The 19,606-nt window shown below is 43.1% G+C and overlaps 1 protein-coding gene across 1 annotated transcript; it reads left to right on the top strand.

Moving 5' to 3' along the window:
• Nucleotides 1-6: 6 nt before the first annotated feature.
• Nucleotides 7-19,590, top strand: Catsper2 (cation channel sperm associated 2). The gene is made up of 13 exons (XM_037204448.1): nucleotides 7-446; nucleotides 1,249-1,389; nucleotides 2,559-2,732; nucleotides 2,907-2,975; nucleotides 7,322-7,494; nucleotides 8,045-8,200; nucleotides 8,633-8,757; nucleotides 14,138-14,316; nucleotides 14,521-14,620; nucleotides 14,860-14,883; nucleotides 16,705-17,054; nucleotides 17,398-17,565; nucleotides 19,450-19,590. Exons 2-13 carry the CDS (start codon nucleotides 1,251-1,253, stop codon nucleotides 19,479-19,481), a joined length of 1,689 nt encoding a protein of 562 aa, XP_037060343.1. The 5' UTR covers nucleotides 7-446; nucleotides 1,249-1,250; the 3' UTR covers nucleotides 19,482-19,590.
• The last annotated feature ends 16 nt before the right edge of the window (nucleotides 19,591-19,606 follow it).

Genomic DNA, 19,606 nt, shown 5'->3' with positions numbered 1-19,606 from the left:
CTGGTAACTGCCGATTGGCGGGCGCGCGGGGCCGGGCGGAGCGGACGCTGTGGCGGAGGCCGTGGCGGGGGTCGGCGGGAAGGGAGGCTCTGCGCTGCCGGAGCGGCCCTGGGCTCGCTCGGCCTGCAGAGGGGGAGTGGAGCGCAGGGCGCCGGCGCGGGAGGCGGAGGGGTGAAGTCAGGGCTGAGTGGGCGGAAGTGCGCTGGGGCTGAAGTCAGGCCCGGAAGCGGGCCCGAGGGGAACTGGAGCTGCCGCGCTCCCTCCTCCCTCCCTCGCTCGCTCCCTCCCTCCGGGGCGTTGGGGCGCTCGCACACTTGGGCACACTTGGGCACCGTACGACACGTTTTCCAAATGTCAGGCTGTTGACTTGTCCAATTCTAGGGCGTAGTCACCCTACATCCTGCCGCTGCCCTACCTCGTATCCTGCTCGGTCAGGTTCACGTGAGGTCTGTCTTCTTTGTCCAGACTTAGGCCTTCTGCCCCCTTGCCTGCGACGTTTTCACTGATGGCTGTGTTTTGTTCGTTGGGAGAGGGTGGGTAATTGAGGATTGAACCAGGAACCTTGTACAAGGCTGGGCAAGTGATCCATCGCCGAATTATATCGCTGGCCCTAGCCCTTTTTTGACTTTTTGAGACATCATCTCACCAAGTCTCCCAGCTTGGCCTCGAGTTCATTCTATAATATTGTTCTATAATCCTGGCAGGCCTAGAACTTCCCCGTCCTCTGGCCTCAGCCCCCCAAGTATCAGGGACTGGTCTGCACCACCAGGCTCAGGCTCAGCTTTTGCTTTTTTTTTTTTTTTTTTTAGGGGGGGGGACGACAAGGTCTCACTATGGCGCTGGCTGGCCTGGAACTAGCTATGTAGACTAGCCTGGCCTCGAACTCAACAGAGATCCACCAGCCACTTGAGATTAGAAGTATGCGTCTCCACTGCCAGCCTTTTAAGCTGAATTTTTAAAAAGAAATATTTAATCACAAATGCTGTCAGAAAGTGAAAATACCTGGATATTTAGTTGACTGGAAATATCTTCTGTGATTCCTCTATCTTTTGCATAAACAAACAAAAAACCAAAACCAAAGAACAAAAAAAAAAAATTTGAGTCTTTCAATGCGTTTGTACTTAACTGCTCGTGGTTTCTTCGTGTGGGCTCCTTAGATCTCTGAAAGGCAAAGAAGTGTGGGGGGGGACTCTAACCTTAATGAAACTCTTGAGAATGAGATGACCCCTGGTTCTGTTTTCTTAACAGACATGGCACAGGACCAAGGACACGTACAGCTACCCAGAGCTGATGCTATTCGTTCTCGGCTGGTCGACACTTTCTCCCTCATAGAGCATTTGCAAGGCTTGAGCCAAGCCGTGCCGAGGCACACTGTCCGGGAGATACTTGGTTAGCAGCCTGTTGGGTCACCACTAAATGTGGCATTCCTGTCCACATCCTCAAAAGATAGAAAGTAGAGACCTCTTGAAGGGTGGAGCCAGGAATGGTGGGGTATATGACTGAGTTGGGGGGGGAGTCACAAGTTTGAGACTAGCCTAGGCTACATAGCAAGATCCTGGTTCAAAACAACCACAACCACAGTAACAAAATAGGGCTGGCCAGATGGCTTAGCGAGCGAAGGTGTGTGCTGCCGTACTGCTAACCTGAGTGTGACTCTCAGGACCTACCCGGAAGAGGCACCAGGAGTTCAAGGTCATTCTTGGTTATATAGTTTAAGGACAATATGGGTTGTATGAGACTCTATATCAAATAATGGGACCAGTGAGATGGCTCAGGGAGCAAAATGTACTTTGCTGCCATGTCTGAAAACCTGAGTGCCCTACCCAGGCCCCACATGGTGTAAGAAAACAGTCTACTCCTGCGGTTGTGTATACACACACACACACACACACACACACACACACACACACACAGAGTTTTGTTTTTTTTTTTTTTTTTAAAGTACAAATAAAAGGACAATTTAGGGATGAGACGCTACACTAAACTTGATAAATTCAGGGCTTTAGACCTCTATCCCTTCCTCTGAGTCCTAGTTAGGTAACCCGGACTTTGCCAAGTTTCCACCAAAGGTATTTAAAACTTGGAGGTTTCTGGGCTGCTTATGGTGGCACATGCTTTAAGTCCCAGCGCTTAGAAGGCAAACAGGTAGGTGGATCTCTGAGTTGGAGAGAGCCCGGTCTACACAGCCTGTTCTAAGCCAGCTGGGACTTGAGGTTTGTACCTGCTGCTTTCATGAGCACAGTCAATTCGAGGCATGAACTATACATTTTAACTTCACACTAATAGAATTCTTAGTCGCTTAGTTGCTTACAAGTCGCTTGTAAGAAGCAGCTTACAAGGCAGAGCTTCTACTTACTGCATGTAGACAGTCCATTATTTCACCAGTATCCCTACCCCCTACTCTACCTGCTGTCCACAGTCCCCCAGTCTGTCTGTCTGTCTACTCTCTGTTTCGGGGGGAGGCTTGGGACAGAAGGCAGCCTTACGTGTTGCCCAGTCCTGGTGGACTCAAGCTGAATGACAAGCACGCCCAGGTACCTTCTCCATTTTTCTTCCAGATCCTTCTCGCCAGAAGAAACTCATGTCAGGAGACCAGCACCAGCTTGTGCGCTTCTCCATAAAGCCCCGGCACATGGGGTACATCACACACTCCCAGCGAATGCTCAGCAGGCTCCGTGTGAGGTGCAGCCAGAGGCCACCTCTGTCCCTGTGGGCTGGATGGGTTCTTGAGAGTATCCTTTTGTGTTACTTGTTCTTATTGTGGCTCTCCCTCATCTGTTACTGACTTATTTTCCCTCTCTCAAACTATTTTCTTCAAATTCTCATATCTGACACTGCTGACCTTACTATTTCAGCTGCATAAGTGAGAAAGTACTCCATCTGTGTGTTTCCTTAAAAGAAAACAGGTCCCATCTTCTCAAAATTCATCATCTCCCTCATCTTTCTGAATACAATTGTACTGATGGTCGAAATAGGTGAGAACCGGTGCTGAATGAAAAAGGTAGTGTGTGGGAGATACTTTTCTTCCACCCTGATCATTTTATATTTTCAGATACCATCTCATTGTGATGGGGACAGATTTATTTATTCATTCATTTTCTGAGACCGAGTCTCACATAGCCTACACTAGCCTCAAATTCCATATGTGGTAAAGATGACCTTGAACCTGACCTCCTACTTGTACTTTCCATCTGAGATTACAGATGTGCACCATTATGCTTAGCTAAGAGAAAATGGACTCTGAAAAACCTTTTTTTTTTTTTTTTTTTTGGTTTTTTGAGACAGGGTTTCTCTGTATAACTTTGCGCCTTTCCTGGATCTCGCGCTGTAGACCAGACTGGCCTCAAATTCACAGAGATCCGTCTGCCTCTGCTTCCCAAGTGCTGGGATTAAAGGTGTGTGCCACCACCGCCCCGCTAAATTTTTTTTATATATTTATTATGTATGCAGTGTTCTGCCTATAGGCTAAAAGAGGGCACCAGATCTCATTACAGATGATTGTGAGCCACCATGTGGTTGCTGGGACTTGAACTCAGGACCTCTGGAAGAGCAGTCAATGCTCTTAACCTCTGAGCCATCTCTCCAGCCCACTGAAAAAACATTTCTATATTGTATGAAATGTATTAAAATGGAAGGACATCTCATTTCATTATTAACTCAGGCAGATTGCTCAGGTCAGGAGTGGTGATGGATGCCTTTAGTCCAGCACTTTGGAAGTTGAGGCAGGGTTATGAGTTAAGGCCAGCCTTACCTGTGTAGTAAAACTATCTAAAAAAAATTCATAAAAACTGCTTAGAATGAAAGGACAATAGAAATTTTTGATGGTGGTGGCACATGCCTTTAATCCCAGCACTTGGGAAGCAGAGGCAGGTGGGTCTCTGTGAATTTGAGGCCAGTCTGGTATACAAAGTGAGTTCCAGGACAGCCAAGGCAACAGAGAGAAACCCTGTCTCAAAAAAAAAAGAAAAGAAAAAGAAAGAGAAAAAAAAAAGAAGGGACTGGAGAGATGGCTCAGCGGTTAAGAGCACTAGCTGCTCTTCCAGAGGTCCTAAGTTCAATTCCCAGCACCCATGTGGTGGCTCACAACCATCTGTAGTGAGATCTGGTGCCCTCTTCTGACACACATACATACTGTATACATAATAAATAAGTAAGTAAATAGATAAATAAATAAATAAAAAGAAAACAACAACAGCAAAAGTCCCCATAAGTATTTATTATTTTGATTTCATATTGTCTCTTAATTTTTGAGGATTTTGCCAGTCTTATTTCTTTCTTTTTTTTTTTAAAGATTTATTTATTTATTATGTATACAGTGTTCTGTCTGCATGTTTGACTGCATGGCAGAAGAGGGTATCAGATCTCATTTCAGATGTTTGTGAGCTACCATGTGGTTGCTGGGAATTGAACTCAAGACCTCTGGAAGAACACCCAGTGCTCTCAACCTCTGAGCCATCTCTCCAGCCCCAGTCTTATTTTCATATTATGTAACTTGGCCAAATAAATTGTTTTGTGACAATCTGTTTTTATATATTCATTTTATTTTATATGTATACTTGTGCCTGCAGTGCCCATGGATGCCAGAAGAGGGCGTTGGGTTCCCCTAGACCTGAAGTTACAAATAGTTGTCCTCAGAATGGTTGCTGGGGATAGAATCCGGGCACTCTGCCGGTGTTCTTACTGCTGGGCATCTCTCCAGGCTTTGTAATCTTACTTGTTTAAAACCAAATGCTTACGCTTGTAGTTTAGCCCAAGGGTAGAGTGAAAACCCCTGAGATTGGCTCCCAGTACTTCAAACACAAGAAAATAAAAGCAACACATGCTTATTTCAATTGTAAGCACTATTCGAACTCATGAATCACAAGTTGTGATCTTTTTTTCCCCCCAACACCAGCAATTGACCTTGGTGAGACATATATACAAATGACAGTGTGCTATTCTGCTCCATCCATCATGCTGGATTTTCCTTCCCACCAGGGTGAATGTACCTGGTATTCTATAAAGTGACTGGTGTTGCTGTTGTGCTGTACTAGGGAGTAGCAACAGATGACTGCCCATATCAAAACTGCCTTGTCTAATGCAGTTGTATACTTTGCCTGGCCTATCTGATTCAATACTGCCTTCTACTCTGGAGGAAGAACGTCCACCATGAATTAACTACGGCGGCTAAGTCTCCTGGATTGACTGTATTGGGGTTCTTAGCTCTGTTTCCACTAAGGTTCTTTTGCCTTGCTAAGGCAGGCTGAATTCTTAGTTGGTTAGCTTGTTGGTGCTGGCATCTAAACCCAGGTCCTCTGCAAGAGCAGTAAGTGCTCTTAACTGCTGAGACTTGTAGTGTGTAGAGATGGGGCTCACTATCTAGCCCAGGTTAGCCCAGAACTTCTATGTAGCCACAGTTGTCCTCAGTTTCAGTTCTTCTGCTTCAGCCTCCCAAGTGCTAGCTGGATTAAGGTGTTCAACACTAAGCTTGAGTTTGTTTTTAATGTAAACTAGGCAGCACCCCCAGAGGACTGCCTTTAAAGGAGTACATTATAACACCAGGCTTATTTTGTTCCAGGGTCTCACTGAAAGTCTTGGCTGGCCTTAGTTCACTGTATAATCTGAGCTGCCTGTGAACTTTTGATCCTCCTGCCTCAGTCTCCCAAGTAGTAGAATGAAAGAATGGTTATATTTCATCTCCAGACAGTACACCTTTTCATTAGCTGACGCAGCATTGGCAGGGGTCTCCCCTGAATGTTCTGTCTCACGAAAGCAATTTCTCTGTTTGCTCTTCAGATTTTTCTTCAGCCTGCCTCTGCCTCCTGAGTGCTGGGATTAAAGACATACACCACCACCACCCAGCCATTTTACTGTTTTTTTTTTTTTTTTAAAAGCCAACAGTGGTGGCACATGCCCAGCACTTGGGAGGCAGAGGCAGGCAGATCTCTGTGCCTTTGAGGCCGACCTGGTCTACAGAGTGAGTTCCAGGACAGCTACAGCTGTCTTGAAAAACCAAAAAAAAAAAAAAAAAAAAAAAAAAAAACAACCAAAAAAAAAAGTTTTTTAAAAAAAGATCTCTCTCTCTCTCTCTCTCTCTCTCTCTCTCTCTCTCTCTCTCTGTGTGTGTGTGTGTGTGTGTGTGTGTGTGTGTGTGTGTGTGTGTGTGCGCGCGCGCACAAGTGCCAACAGAGGCCAGAAGAAGGTGTAGGATTCCCTAGAGCTGGAGCTCTAGACATTTGTGTGTTCTTAAGCCGTAAGCTGCTCTCCAGCCCCAGATTACATCATTGTCTTTATGGAATTCTGTCTGTGAAGGCAGAACTAAATAAACATTATTGCATTCTATTTTCCAGACTTCATTGTGGACCTCAGCACCTTCTACTACTATAATCCCCTGCTTCTGGGGGCCAGACTTTATTGTGTGTGTGTGTTTGTTTAATTACTTGTGTGTGTGTGTGTGGGGGTACATGTGTCATGGCTCACATGTGGAGGTCAGAGAACAACTTGCAGAAGTCAGCTCTCTCTCTCCTGGGGATCGGACTCAGGCTGTCAGGCTTCCCAGTAAGCACTTCACTCCCTGAGCTGCCTTGCTGGCCCAGAGCTGTTGTTTTGATTTAAGCTGCCATCATTGGTGAATTACACTACTTATTTACCACTAAGAAATAAAAGTCATCCTAGGACACATCAATTGTAAAAGGCATCTTTGAAATTATTCAGAAGTTTAATTTTTTAACAAGATCTAATTTCCTATTTCTATTTTCACTCTGTTTACAAGACTGATTGCTTTCCTCTTTAGGACAAACTTAAATGTATAGCATATTGTGGGGGTGTAGTACAGAGAGAAATTCTGTAGGGGTTGTATGACTGTGGAATGGGTTGTAAGTGACTTGCAACTGTTACTTATACTAGTAACAAGAGGTAAAGTATAGCTATTGTTTTATGGGTAATTCTACCCTGTATTACATAGGTTGAAGCAAGAGCACTGATTACTCTTGCAGATGATACAGGTTCGATTCTAACATCAATACAGTGGCTTACAACAGTCTGTAACTCCAGTTCCAGGGGATCTGACACCCTCTTCTGACTTCAAGCAGCGGGCACACATGTAGTACACACACACACACACACACACACACACACCGCGCGCACACGCACACACACATACACGCACACACACATAGACACATACATGCAGGCAAAATACTCATATACATTAAAAAAAAATCTAAGAAAGAAATTCAAGAGAAATGGACTAGTAGTGGTTACAACTCTGGTTTATAAGTGACAATCCTTCATTATTCAACTTCTCACTTAACTTTTATTTCTCCCTTGCTCTACCTTACAGAATTGATGGAATCCACAAATACTAAACTGTGGCCATTGAAGCTGGCTTTGGAGGTTGCAGATTGGTTTATTTTACTTAGCTTCATTGTAGAGATCTTTCTAATGTGGATGTCCAGCTTTACTCTCTTCTGGAATAATGCCTGGAATGTCTTTGACTTTGCTGTTACCATGTTGGTAAGGAGAAATAACCTTGGATTAGTTAATGGGACCAGCAATATGCCTTGGTAAATTAAATTAACTAAAACCTCCAGGAGGTCTTATATATATCTTATATATATAAATCTCATATATATCTTACTGATATATATATCATATATATTACTGATATATAGAAATTTATCAAATTGCTGCTTTGATTTTTTTTCTCTTAAAACTAAAAGTAATTGCAGAAATTGTCATTAGGAGTATCAGCCCCTAAAATGACATCTGCTAGTTACTGAGCACTAAGTGCCGGCTACGGTTTTAATTATTTTGTGTGGATTATCTTCTTTATGTTCTGTAACAACTCAAGGAATAAGCACTAATTTAATCCCATTTTTTAAATATATAAATAAGTTGAAGTACAGAGCTTAAATAGATTAATATAAAAAGACTAAATAGCAAACAGTCCCCAGAGAATGCTATTCAAAGAGAACACCCAGAAAACTCTGAAGAAGATGGCATGAAGAGGGACGACAGCCTGGGTTCTTTGGGTAGCCTTCCTTATTGCCTCTGTCTCCCACAGTCTCTGCTTCCTGAGTTTGTGGTGCTGATGGGAGTCTCAAGGACGTCTGTGTGGCTTCAGCTGCTGAGGATCTCCCGGGTGCTGAGGTCTCTCAAACTGTTTGCACGATTCCCTCAAATTAAAGTTATTATATTGGCTCTGGCCAGGGCCCTGAAGGTGACTTACACTGGTTAACCTAGAGTGGGATGGGGGACAAGGTAGAAAGACATGGGCTTACTATTTAATATGGTCCAGAAAAGTCATGAAAGGTTGTATGAAATGTTCTTGTATGAGAACATTTGTATGTCATTAGGAGCATCAACCCCTAAAATAACCAGTACCAGTTACTGAGCACTAAGTACCAGCCACTGTTTTAAATAGTTTATGTGGATTATCTTTATGTTCTGGAAGAACTCAAGATGTAAGCACTAACTTTATCCCATTTTTAAAAATATTTAAACAAGTTGATGTATAGAACTTTAAAAAAAAAAGTGAACTGCTGTGGTTTAGATTTGTGGATTTGGCGGGAGGTGGCTGTGTGGGCTTGCCTGGGCAGCTGGTGGGATCAGCCTTGCCTCACCTACCCCTGACTTGAATCCGGGCCTCTAGAGCATGACGTTCCTCCTGATGCTGCTGCTTATCTTCTTCTACATCTTTGCTGTAACTGGTGTCTACTTCTTCCAAGACTATTCCCGTTCAACTATCGAGGACCTTGAGTACAACATGTTCTTCTCGTAAGCATGGCTGAGGGCAACCTTCATGAGGGGAGAGGTTTGCGTGATACTGAGATGCTCACCCAAAGCACAGCAACATGAAAAACTAGTCTCCTGTAAGAGAGTGGGATAGAATACAAGGAGAAGAAAGGAAAGACGGGTAGGAAGTAGAGCCAGCTCTGATGTGGGGCCTAGGACAACCAGGTCTGGTTGGTTTGTTTTTTTAAGTTTTTTTGAAAAGTTTAATGAAAATGTAATTGTGTCATTTCCCTTTTCCCTTCCTCCCACTAATCTCTCCCATGTTCCCTCTTCCCAACCCTCTCTTGCCCCTCCACTCCCACTCGACAGCCTCTTTTATCACTATTATATGGGTATATATGTGGCACAAATATGTAAATACAACTTGCTGAGTCTGTTTAGTGTTCCTTGTGTGTATATGATTTCAGGTCTGATCACTTTGTACTGGATAAACTAATTGGGTGATCATCCACGTGAGAGTAATCCTCCCTCTCTCCGCAGTCATCAATCAGTTGCCCTTAGTTACTTGTCTAGAGGTGGGACCTCCGAGATTTCCACCTTCCACATCAGCATATCTATTGGTTCATGTCTTGCCTTGACAGCCATATCCTGAGATATTCTGGCTGTAGCTTCACTGTCATTCCTAGGAGGTGCACTCTCAAAGCAGACTCTGCAGTCCTCTGTCTCTTAAAACCCCCTGCCCCTCTTCTGCAATGTTCCTTAAGTGCAGGAGCTGTGTGGTAGATATATCCGCTGGGGCTGGGCTCCCCATGATCAATTGATCTCTGCTTTATTTGTTTTCTATAATGATCTCTGTCTGCTGCAAAGAGAAGCTTCTTTGATGCAGGGTAAGAGATACACTTACCTGTGAGTGCAAGGATACGTTTTATTTTATTTATTTTTTTTATAACTTTATTTTATGTGCATCGGTATGAAGGTGTCAGATCCCCTGGAACTTGATTTACAGACAGTTGTGAGCTGCCATGTGGGTGCTGGGAAGTACTGTTCTTCCAGGTACTCTGGAAGAACAGCCAGTGTTCTTAACCATTGAGCCATCTCTCCAGCCCAAGGATAATTTTTAAAATGCAGTTAGGAATTAGGATTAGGCTGGTCTAGTAAAGTGGTTGTAGGTTTTCCTCTTAAGATCCATGATCTCACCAGCCTGGTGTAGTTGACTAGGATTCTAATACCAGACATGATTTGCCTCCTGTTGAGCAGGCCTTAAGACCTTAGACAGCTGTTGGTTACTTCCAAGATATGAGTGCCACTACCACACCTTTGGGGACATCTCACCATGTTGTCATTGTTGTGGTTCATGGGCATCACAGCTGGATAAGACTACTAATTGCTTTTCTTCGTTGGAAGACTGCATAGCAACTTCTGGTATTATGAAAGCTAGACTGCAGGACGAAGGTTTTCAAATTAGATCCAGCTCAAATCTTTTGAGTCTTGTGTCCAAAGTGTATCATGTCTTCAGCAATAAAAACCTCTACCTTTGAGAGGCAACCAAGGACAGCAGCAATAGCCTATACTGTTTTGTTTTGTTTTGTTTGTTTGTTTCTAGTTTTTTGAGACAGGGTTTCTCCGTGTAGCTTTGGAGCTTGTCCAGGCTGGCCTCAAACTCACAGAGATCCACCTGCCTCTGCCTCCCAAGTGCTGGGATTAAAGGCCTGCGACACCACCACCCGGAAAATTAACCCATTTCTATTAATCTATGCATCACATGTGGCTGGTGGCTTACTGGTACTTTCACATCTAGCTTCTTGGGCGGCTCCTAGCATCTCCCCAACTCAGCCCTCTTCTCCCTGTATCTATGTTTGGATTTCCCGCCTGATTATATCCTGCCTTGCTATAGGCCAAAGCAGCTTTATTTGGCCAATGGTAATAAAACATATTCACAGAGTAAACAAAGACATCCCACAGCAGAGATTTCTGTAGGTGTGTGCTAATACATCCAGCTGGAATCTAATTTTAGCAACATCTCAAAGGCGGTTTTGTTCTGTTTTATTTTGAGACAACATTCTCCTTTATAACCCAGGTTGGCCTTGGCAGATCTCCTGCCTCAGCCTCCCAAATACTGAGATTACTATAATTAGATACTTTCTTAGATTGTTTTATTTGTTTTGTTTTTCAGGCAAGTGGAGTTGGAATTTTCTTTGGGTTGCCAACCAGCTCCCAAATAAAAACACAGAGACTTATTATTAATTATGAATGCTTGGCCTTAGCTTAGACTTGTCCCACTAGCTCTTTTAACTTAAACTGTTTCTATTCATCTTCATGTTGCCTCAGGACTTTTTACCTTTATTTCATTCTGTATGTCCTACTTTCCTGCTTTCTCTGTGTCTGCCAGTCTGGCCCCTGCATCACCCTGGTGTCTCTTTTTCTTTCTTCCCCAAGCCTAAATTCCTCCTTCTACTTACTCTTCCTGTCGGGAAGTTCTGCCCATACCTCTCTCCTCACTATTGTCTGTAGCTAGAGTTTTCCTGCCTTGCCCACAGTCAGGACAAATCTCTGTCACCTGCCAGTCCCACAGCCACTCAGACCCAACCAAGTAAACACAGAGACTTATATTGCTTACAAACTGTATGGCCGTGGCAGGCTTCTTGCTAACTGTTCTTATATCTTAAATTAATCCATTTCTATGAATCTATACCTTGCCACATGGCTTGTGGCTTACTGGCATCTTTACATGCTGCTTGTCATGGCGGTGGCTGGCAGTGTCTCTCCCGCTCAGCCTTCCACTTCCCAGAATTCTCCTCTCTCCTTGTCCTGCCTATACTTCCTGCCTGGCCACTGGCCAATCAGTGTTTTATTTATACAGAACGATATCCACAGCACTATTGTCATTTGGTTTTTTATTAGATCAATCAGGTGCCTTAGGCAGACAAGGTAAAACAGCAACACATCTTTACATAGTTAAATGCAACACATCTTTGCATAGTTAAACAAATGCAACACATCTTTACATAGTTAAATATTCCAAACAGGCAAGACCTTGACCTAAATAATAAAAGATGGTCTTGAACTCCTGATCATTTTCCTGCTTCCACTTTCCAAGTTCTGGGATGACAGCTATATACCATGATCACACCTCTAAACTATTTACTTTTTTTAAATAAGACAGGGTCTCCATGGATGTTGTGGGGCAGGTCTTTAATCCCAGGGTGGGGGTGGAGGTGGAACAGGGTTTCACTATTTACCTCTGACTGGCCTGGAACTCACGAAGATCCACCTGCCTGCCTATTTGCCGAGTGCTGGGAATAAAGGCGTGCACCAGCACACTTGGCTTCAGCTCTTTCTTTTTCTTTTCCTTTCTTTTTTTTTTTTTTTCTTGAAATAGTGTCTCACTATGTAGCTCAGGCTGTCCTGAAACTTACTATGTTGATCAGGCTGGCCACCATGCCTGGCTGTCAGCTCTAGACTCAACACACACTTCTGTTTAAAAAAAAAAAAAATTGTAGCAGAGTGAGGTGGCTCATTCCTGTACTCTTAGCCCTTGACAGCTGAGGCAGGAGGATTGTTACCAGTTCCAGGCCAGCTTGGTTGATGCAGTGAGTTCTAGACTATGCAGGGCTACATAATGAGACTTTGTCACAGAAAAAAATAAGCTAAAAACCAACACAAGAATAGGGAAGAAGAAAATTTTAGATACTTTGTTTTTATGGGCAAAAGATTTCAGGAAAGAGCAAACCCAGTGCCTTATACATGCTGTGCAAATGCTCTGTGATGTAGCTTTAGTCCTTAATCTCCAAATAATTCATTTATGATTGTATGCATTTACATTTTAAATGTTATTTGTATGTATTATCATTTATTATATGGGATTGACATCCATTTATTTGTCTAGCAGTTGATATTGTTCTGAAACAATTACAGATATAATGTTAGATAGGAATGTTTGTTAAATTTCTTCTATTACATAAAAAAATAACATATAAAATTTATATGGAGTAGGAGTCAGAGAGATGACTCAGTGGTTAAGAGCACTGGTTGCTCTTCCACGGGACTCAATTTTAATTCCCAGTGCCCACACAGCAATTCATAATTATTTCTAACTCTAGTTCCAGGGGATTGAGTTCTCTCTTTTGGCATGCATGTGGTTCATGGACACACAAGCAGGGAAAACATCTATACACAGAATAAAAAAAAAAGGACCTAGAGACATGGTTCAGCAGTTAAGAGCATTGACTGCTCTTGCAGAATACCTGGGTTTGATTCCCAGCATCCACATCTACATAGTGGCTCATAACCACCTGTAATAGTTTAGGGGATCTGTCCTCTCTTCTAATCTCAGGCACCAAGCATGCATGTGGTACACACACATACATGCAGGCAAAATACTCATGTACAAATAAAGAAATTCATAGACTTGTAGATTATGAGCTTTAGAAAAATGGTTTTAGTTGGTGATTTGTCTTTTAAGAGTTCAGTCAGGGCTGGCAGGACGGCTCAGTGGGTAAGGGTGCTTGCCACCAAGCTGGATAACCTGATCAAACCTGGAACCTACATGGTAGAAGGAGGGAACCAACTCTTGAAAGACATCCTTTGAGCTCCAGATCTGGGCAGTGGCATGTACATGCACACACACACACACACACACACACACACACACACACACACAACATAAGATAATGTAAAAAATTTAAAATAAAAGAATGTAGTCAGGAGCCAGGATGGTTTTAATCCGCGCATTTGGGTGGTGGAGGCAGGTGGAGCTCTGTAAGTTTGAGGTCAGCCTGGTCAATGTATTGAGTTTTAGGACAGCACACAGAGAAACCCTGTCTTGAAAAAAAATCAAAACAAAACAAGAGGCTGGAGAGATGGCTTAGTGATTAAGAACATTGGCTGCTCTACCAGAAGACCCAGGTTCAATTCTCAGCACTTACATGGCAACTAACAGCTCCCTATGACTCCAGTTCCAGTGGATCTGACACTCACATAGACACACATGTGCAAAACACCAATGCACATCAAAGAAATCAATAGATAATTTAAAAAACACATACAAAAGAATTTAGTTAGTATGTATTTATTGAGAAAGCAGCAGCCCCAGGACTAATAAAATATTGAGAGGATTTTCATGATAAAGGGGAACATAATAAAAAGTGATTTCAGACTGAAGAATGGTTAGCTAGAAAATATTGGAATATGATAGAAAAGGAGCCAAAATCAGAGCATATTACAAAGAAATGCCCTTATGTTGCTTTAAGAATAAGAATGAAGCCAGGCACAGAGGCAGGAGTTCAACTCTGTGAGTTCAAAGCCAGCCTTGTCTGCATAGTGTTCCAGTCTAGCCTGGGCTGCACAGTGAGACTCAAAACAAAAGCCAGTTTCTGAAAGGTTTGGATCTATGCTTCTGTATATCCTCACTCTGCTCTTTTAGGGACCTGCCAAATTCCCTGGTGACAGTGTTCATCCTCTTCACCTTGGACCATTGGTATGCAGTACTTCAGGACGTCTGGAAGGTGCCGGAAGCCAGCCGTGTATTTAGCAGCATCTATGTGGTCCTTTGGTTGTTGGTTGGCTCCATTATCTTTCGAAATATCATAGTAGCCATGATGGGTAAGCCTGGAGAAGGTGCAACTTGGCAAGGGGGATGGTGGGAAGAAACTGGCCATTTGGGGTTGGTGGGCTATTGGGAGAGAACCTAGTGTAGCAAGGAAGTTTGGATATTGGAATTATTATTTCACTTTTGTCTCCCCACTTAAGCATTCTTCTTGGTCTAGTCACTATCATTTTCCAACTCCTAATGGCCCTTTGGGGCAGTTACTAACTTTCAGAATATTAGAAACGAGCTGAGTGAGGAGATGACCCACCTGGAGGTTCAGTATAAAGCTGACATATTCAAGCGACAGATTATCCAGAGGTTAGCTTCTGTGTGTTTAAACCCAGTGTTATTTCTCAACTCATTTCCTGTTTCTTTTCCTTGGCCCAATGACCTCATTTTTGCCTAAACTTAAGAAGTCCCCATTCTACTTTTTCTTTATAAGCAATGGGGGTTTCTCTACTTAGTTTTCTTTCCTTATAGATCTGAATTGTTTATTATACATCTTCTGAGTTGTAGCTTTTTTTTCTAATTTTAATTTGTTTTGTTTTGTTTTATAGGAGACAAAACTGTCCCCTGAATCAGTAAGGTAAAGTAATAGCAACATGGATGACAGGTTAGGAGTAAGTATGTGAATTGGGATGGAATTATAAGAAGGAGTAGATGGTAGAAATCATCAGTACCCCAAAAATTACTTATCCATGTCCTAGCTCTTTAAAACCTATGAATGTGACTTTATTTGAAAAGGGGTCTTTGCAGATGTGGTTAATCTGAAGATCCTGAAATGGGCTGTCCTGCGTTATTTGAGTAGGTTCTAAATTAGCAACAAAGATCCTCTAGGAAACCATGAGAAGCCATGGCAGCAGAGAATAGGTGAACGTGTGGGGTTTGATTTGTTTTGTTGAGATAGGGTCTCTTTGTGTAGTCCTGGCTGTCCTGGAACTTGATGGCTGGCCTCAAGCTCTTGGAAAACCTCCTGCCTCTGCCTCCGATGTGTTGGGATTAAACATATGTGCCACCACACCTGGCTGATTATTTTGGGTTTTGTGGAGATTTTTTTTCTTCTTAAAATTTTTTAAAATTTTGACTTGGACATAGTAGTACATGCCTTTACCAATCATGACTGGCGATGATTGTAGTTTTAAACAGGGTAACTAGGACATCCTCATTGAAAGAAATAATGTGAACAAAGACTTGAAGCGATGAAATGTCCGTGAGTATATCTATAGTGAGAGTGCTAGTAGCAGAGAGAAGAGCTGCTGCAAAGATCCTAAACTGGAAGCGTACCTACTGTGTTTGAGAAACAACAATGCCCACTCTAAACGGAGCAGAAAAGGAGTGACGGGAGATGAGGGCAGAGAAATAATGGGTTGGGTATTAGCTACTCTTCTGCAGCTGTGCTAAAACACCATGACCAAGGTAACTTACTGAAAGGAAGAGTTCGTTTTGGCTTATGTTTCCAGAGGGAGTGGAATAATGACAGAGGGGGCATGGCAGCGGGTAGCCAGAGCAGGAAGCTGAGAAACCACAGCTTTAACTGCAAACATGAAGCAGAGAGAGTGATCTGGAAGTGGGACAAGGCTGTGAACTCTCAAAATCTGTCCCTAGTGGCATACTTTCTCCAGCAAAGCTCCACTTTCTGAAGTTTCCACAACCTTCCTAAATAGCATCACCAACCAGGCACCAAGTGTTAAAATACATGAACCTGTGGGAGACTGTAGGCAGAGTTCTTTGACGGGCTCCCCAAATGACCACACAGAGACATTATTAATTATAAATGCTCAGCTGATAGCTTAGGCTTGTTACTAACTAGCCCTTTCAACTTAAATTAACCCATATTTCTTATCTATGCTCTACCACATGGTGGTACCTTCTTTCAGTGCAGCATATTCATCTCCTGCTTCCTCTGTGTCTGACTGGCGACTCTGACTTCCTTCTACCCAGAGTTCCCTCAGTTTGGCTCTCCTGCCTAACCCCTTTCTGCCTGGCCATTGACCAATCAGTTTTTTTATTATCAATGAAAGTAACACATCTTCACAGTGTACAAAAGGATTATTCCACAGCAGGAGGCATTGCTCATTCAAACCATCCCAGCATGGGAACATGATTCTGTAGGGCTATAGGAGGTTATTGTAGGCTCTTAGAATCTTATTTATAGCAAATGGAAGCAGAGCTCAGGAATGGCATGAAGTGATTTACATTTAAAAACAGGATCTTCTGTTGGACTAGTATGGGAAGGAAGAGATCAGTTATGAAAGATACATTGGGGATGGCTGAGCTAGGAAGTTCCTAAGCCTAGAGCCTGAGAACAGTTTGGCTCTTAAAGCTGTAAATCAAAGCTTTAGGGATGGCTAGGCTCAGAACTAGCATAATAAGTGGACTATTATATCTTGCAAGTATATTTGAAGCAATAAAATTTATTTCTTTATGTACAGAGAACCGAGTCAAGGAAAGCACTCTGAAGACTTACTAGAGCCATCTAAAGGGTCTGGAGCCAGTGATGCTGAAAACACTGATGATGAGAAAAATGATACCGAGAGAAGTGATACGGATAAAAGTGATGCTGAGAGAAGTGATGCTGAGGAGAGAAGTGATGCTGAGGAGAGAAGTGATGCTGAGGAAAGTGATGCTGAGAAAAAAGATGCTGAAGCTAAGAAAGGACAAAAAGAATCGTCAAAATCGAAAGTCTACCCAGCCCCCGCTTCCAACTCTTTATCCTCCTACGGTTCCTCTGTAGCCGATTTTGATTTTATTGGTAAGCAGAACGAGTCCTTCCATTTGAATCCAGGTTCGTCTTGCTTAATTCAACCACAGTCATTGTTTTGCAGCCCAGGATGACTTCAAACCCTCAATTGTCCTGCCTTACACTCCATACAACGGGAGGGCGGCATGCATAAGACATCCATGTTGTCACCACTTCCTCCCCTTTCTCCTTCCCCCCACTTCCCTTTTACACTTACACTGTCGCTCAAGTTAGCTTAGAACTCACTATGTAACACTAGCAAGCCTCGTGTCTCAACCTTCCAAGCTCTGAGATTGCAGGTGTGTACCACCACATCTGGCCTAGACATGTTTTTAAGAAGCGTTCTTCCTTACAGATAATTTGGACTGGGAGACTCTTGTGCATGAGAACCTGCCTGGGTTAATGGATATGGATCAGGACGACCGTGTTGTGTGGCCCAGAGATTCACTTTTCCGGTATTTTGAGTTACTGGAAAAGCTTCAGTATAACTTGGAGGAGCGCAAGAAGTTGCAAGAATTTGCAGGTGAGAACTTAAGGCAGTCCTGGGGTCCAGAAGTTTTAAGTATATGAAAGTAGCACCTTAGCCTCAATTACTCCTGCTACTCTAAAGCAGTAATTTAGAAAAGAGCTAGAAATCACCTCCACCAGGGGGCGCTCATGTCTTACAAGATCTGAAAGCTTGAGTCTTAGGAGGCTACTACTACATTGGTATTGTTGAGATCAGGCCAAGGTTTTGTGTGTGAATGTACATGTGTGCATTGTGATACAGAAAAGCCATAGGAACGTGGAACATTTAGGGGTCAGCAAGATGGCTCAGTGAGTACAGGTACTTGTTACCAAGCCTGATAACTGGACGGAAAGAGCCAACTTCTGAAAGTTGTCCTTAGATCTCCATGCTGTGCCATGGAGTTCAGGGCAGGATATCAAAGACTGTTTCTGTCTGTATCAAAATGTTACCTGAGGTTAGTTCTTTTCTTCCCAGTCATTCTTAGCCATATTCTGGTAGAGAGAGACAAGATGGAGGAAGGAAGAAGCAGAAAGGAACTTTTTAAATTTTTGTTTTATGAGTCAGGGTCTCACTCGTAGGTTTTTGTTTGTTTTCGAGACAAGGTTTCTCTGTGTAGTTTTGGTGCCTGTCCTGGATCTCGCTCTGTAGGCCAGGCTGGCCTCGAACTCACAGAGATATGCCTGTTTCTGTCTCCTGAGTGCTGGGACTAAAAGTGTACACCGCCACTGCCGGGCAGTAGTTCTTCACTATGTTGCTATATATAACCCAGGCTGGCCTCAAATCCCAGCAATCCACTGCCTCACCTGTCCAAAACACAGCCCAAAGTTATCTATTTATCCACCTCTTCCTTCCTTCCTTCCTTCCTTCCTCCCTCCCTCCCTCCCTCCCTTCCCTCCTTTCTTTCTTCTTCCTCCTCCTCCTCCTCCTTCATCGTTTCACTATGTAGCTGTGACTGGTCTGAAACTCACTATGTAGACCAGACTGACCAGGAATTACAGAGATCTTCCTGCCTCCTCTTTCCAAGTACTGGAATTAAAGGTTTGCTTTACCACACTCAGCTCAGAGTCCAGATCTTTAAAAAATCATGTTTGAAGCTTTCGTACAAGTGTACATTAGATGTTCAACATATCCCACATTCCTTCTTTGCTTCCTTGCTTCCTTCCTTCCTTGCTTGCTTCCTTCCTTCCTTCCTTTCCTTTTGGTTTTTTGAGACAGAGTTTTTCTGTGTAACACCTCTGGCTATACTGGAACTCACTCTGTAGAGGCTGGCCTTGAACTCACAGAGAATCCGCCTGCCTCTGCCTCCTGAGTGCTGGGATTAAAGGTGTACACCACCGCTTCCCGACTTTCCCCATGCATTTCTAACCTTTCCTTTCTTACCCTTCCTGCTACCCCATCCCCCCTTTAGCATTTATTTACTTACTGTGGAGGAGTGTGTGCATGCAGTGAGTGGGCAGAGGACAACTTCTGAGAGGCACTTCTCTCCTTCTATTATATGGGTTCTGAGAAGTGAACTTGGACAGTCAGGCTAGGCAGCAAGTGTCTTTATCTGCTGAGCTACCCTGCTGTCTCTGCCAGTTCTCTTTGTCCCCTAAGTAGTTACATCTGAGCTTTCTTTCATTTCATATATACATGTATGATCTTATGTATCTATATAAAATCTAGGAACCACAAATGGAGGAAATACATGGTATTTTATTTTCAAAGTTATTCCAAGACTGCAGAGCTCAGACCTTGACGAACTTGTTTATGGTAAAGAAAAGGTAGGTTTAAGTATCCTAGAGCAAATATCAGTTGAGATTTATGTGGGAATCTGGAACCCAGGAAGCAAGGTCTTTGGCAAACATAAATGTGTTCACACATCCTTAGCTGCTGGCCTCACAGTATGTCTCTTTACAGTCCAGGCCCTGATGAGTTTTGAAGACAAGTAGAGGTCCAATGGATGGCAGGCGTGTCTTTGGACTCAGCAAAAGCTAATGAAGGGAATAATTGGAAATAGAGAATTCAAAATATAAATATCTAATAAATACTGCTAATGAATATTTCTGGTAAGTTA

Source organism: Peromyscus leucopus, chromosome 4 (genome assembly GCF_004664715.2).
Source record: "Peromyscus leucopus breed LL Stock chromosome 4, UCI_PerLeu_2.1, whole genome shotgun sequence".
In the NCBI taxonomy this organism is placed as follows: domain Eukaryota; kingdom Metazoa; phylum Chordata; class Mammalia; order Rodentia; family Cricetidae; genus Peromyscus; species Peromyscus leucopus.
This window is presented reverse-complemented; position numbering and strand designations above follow the sequence as displayed.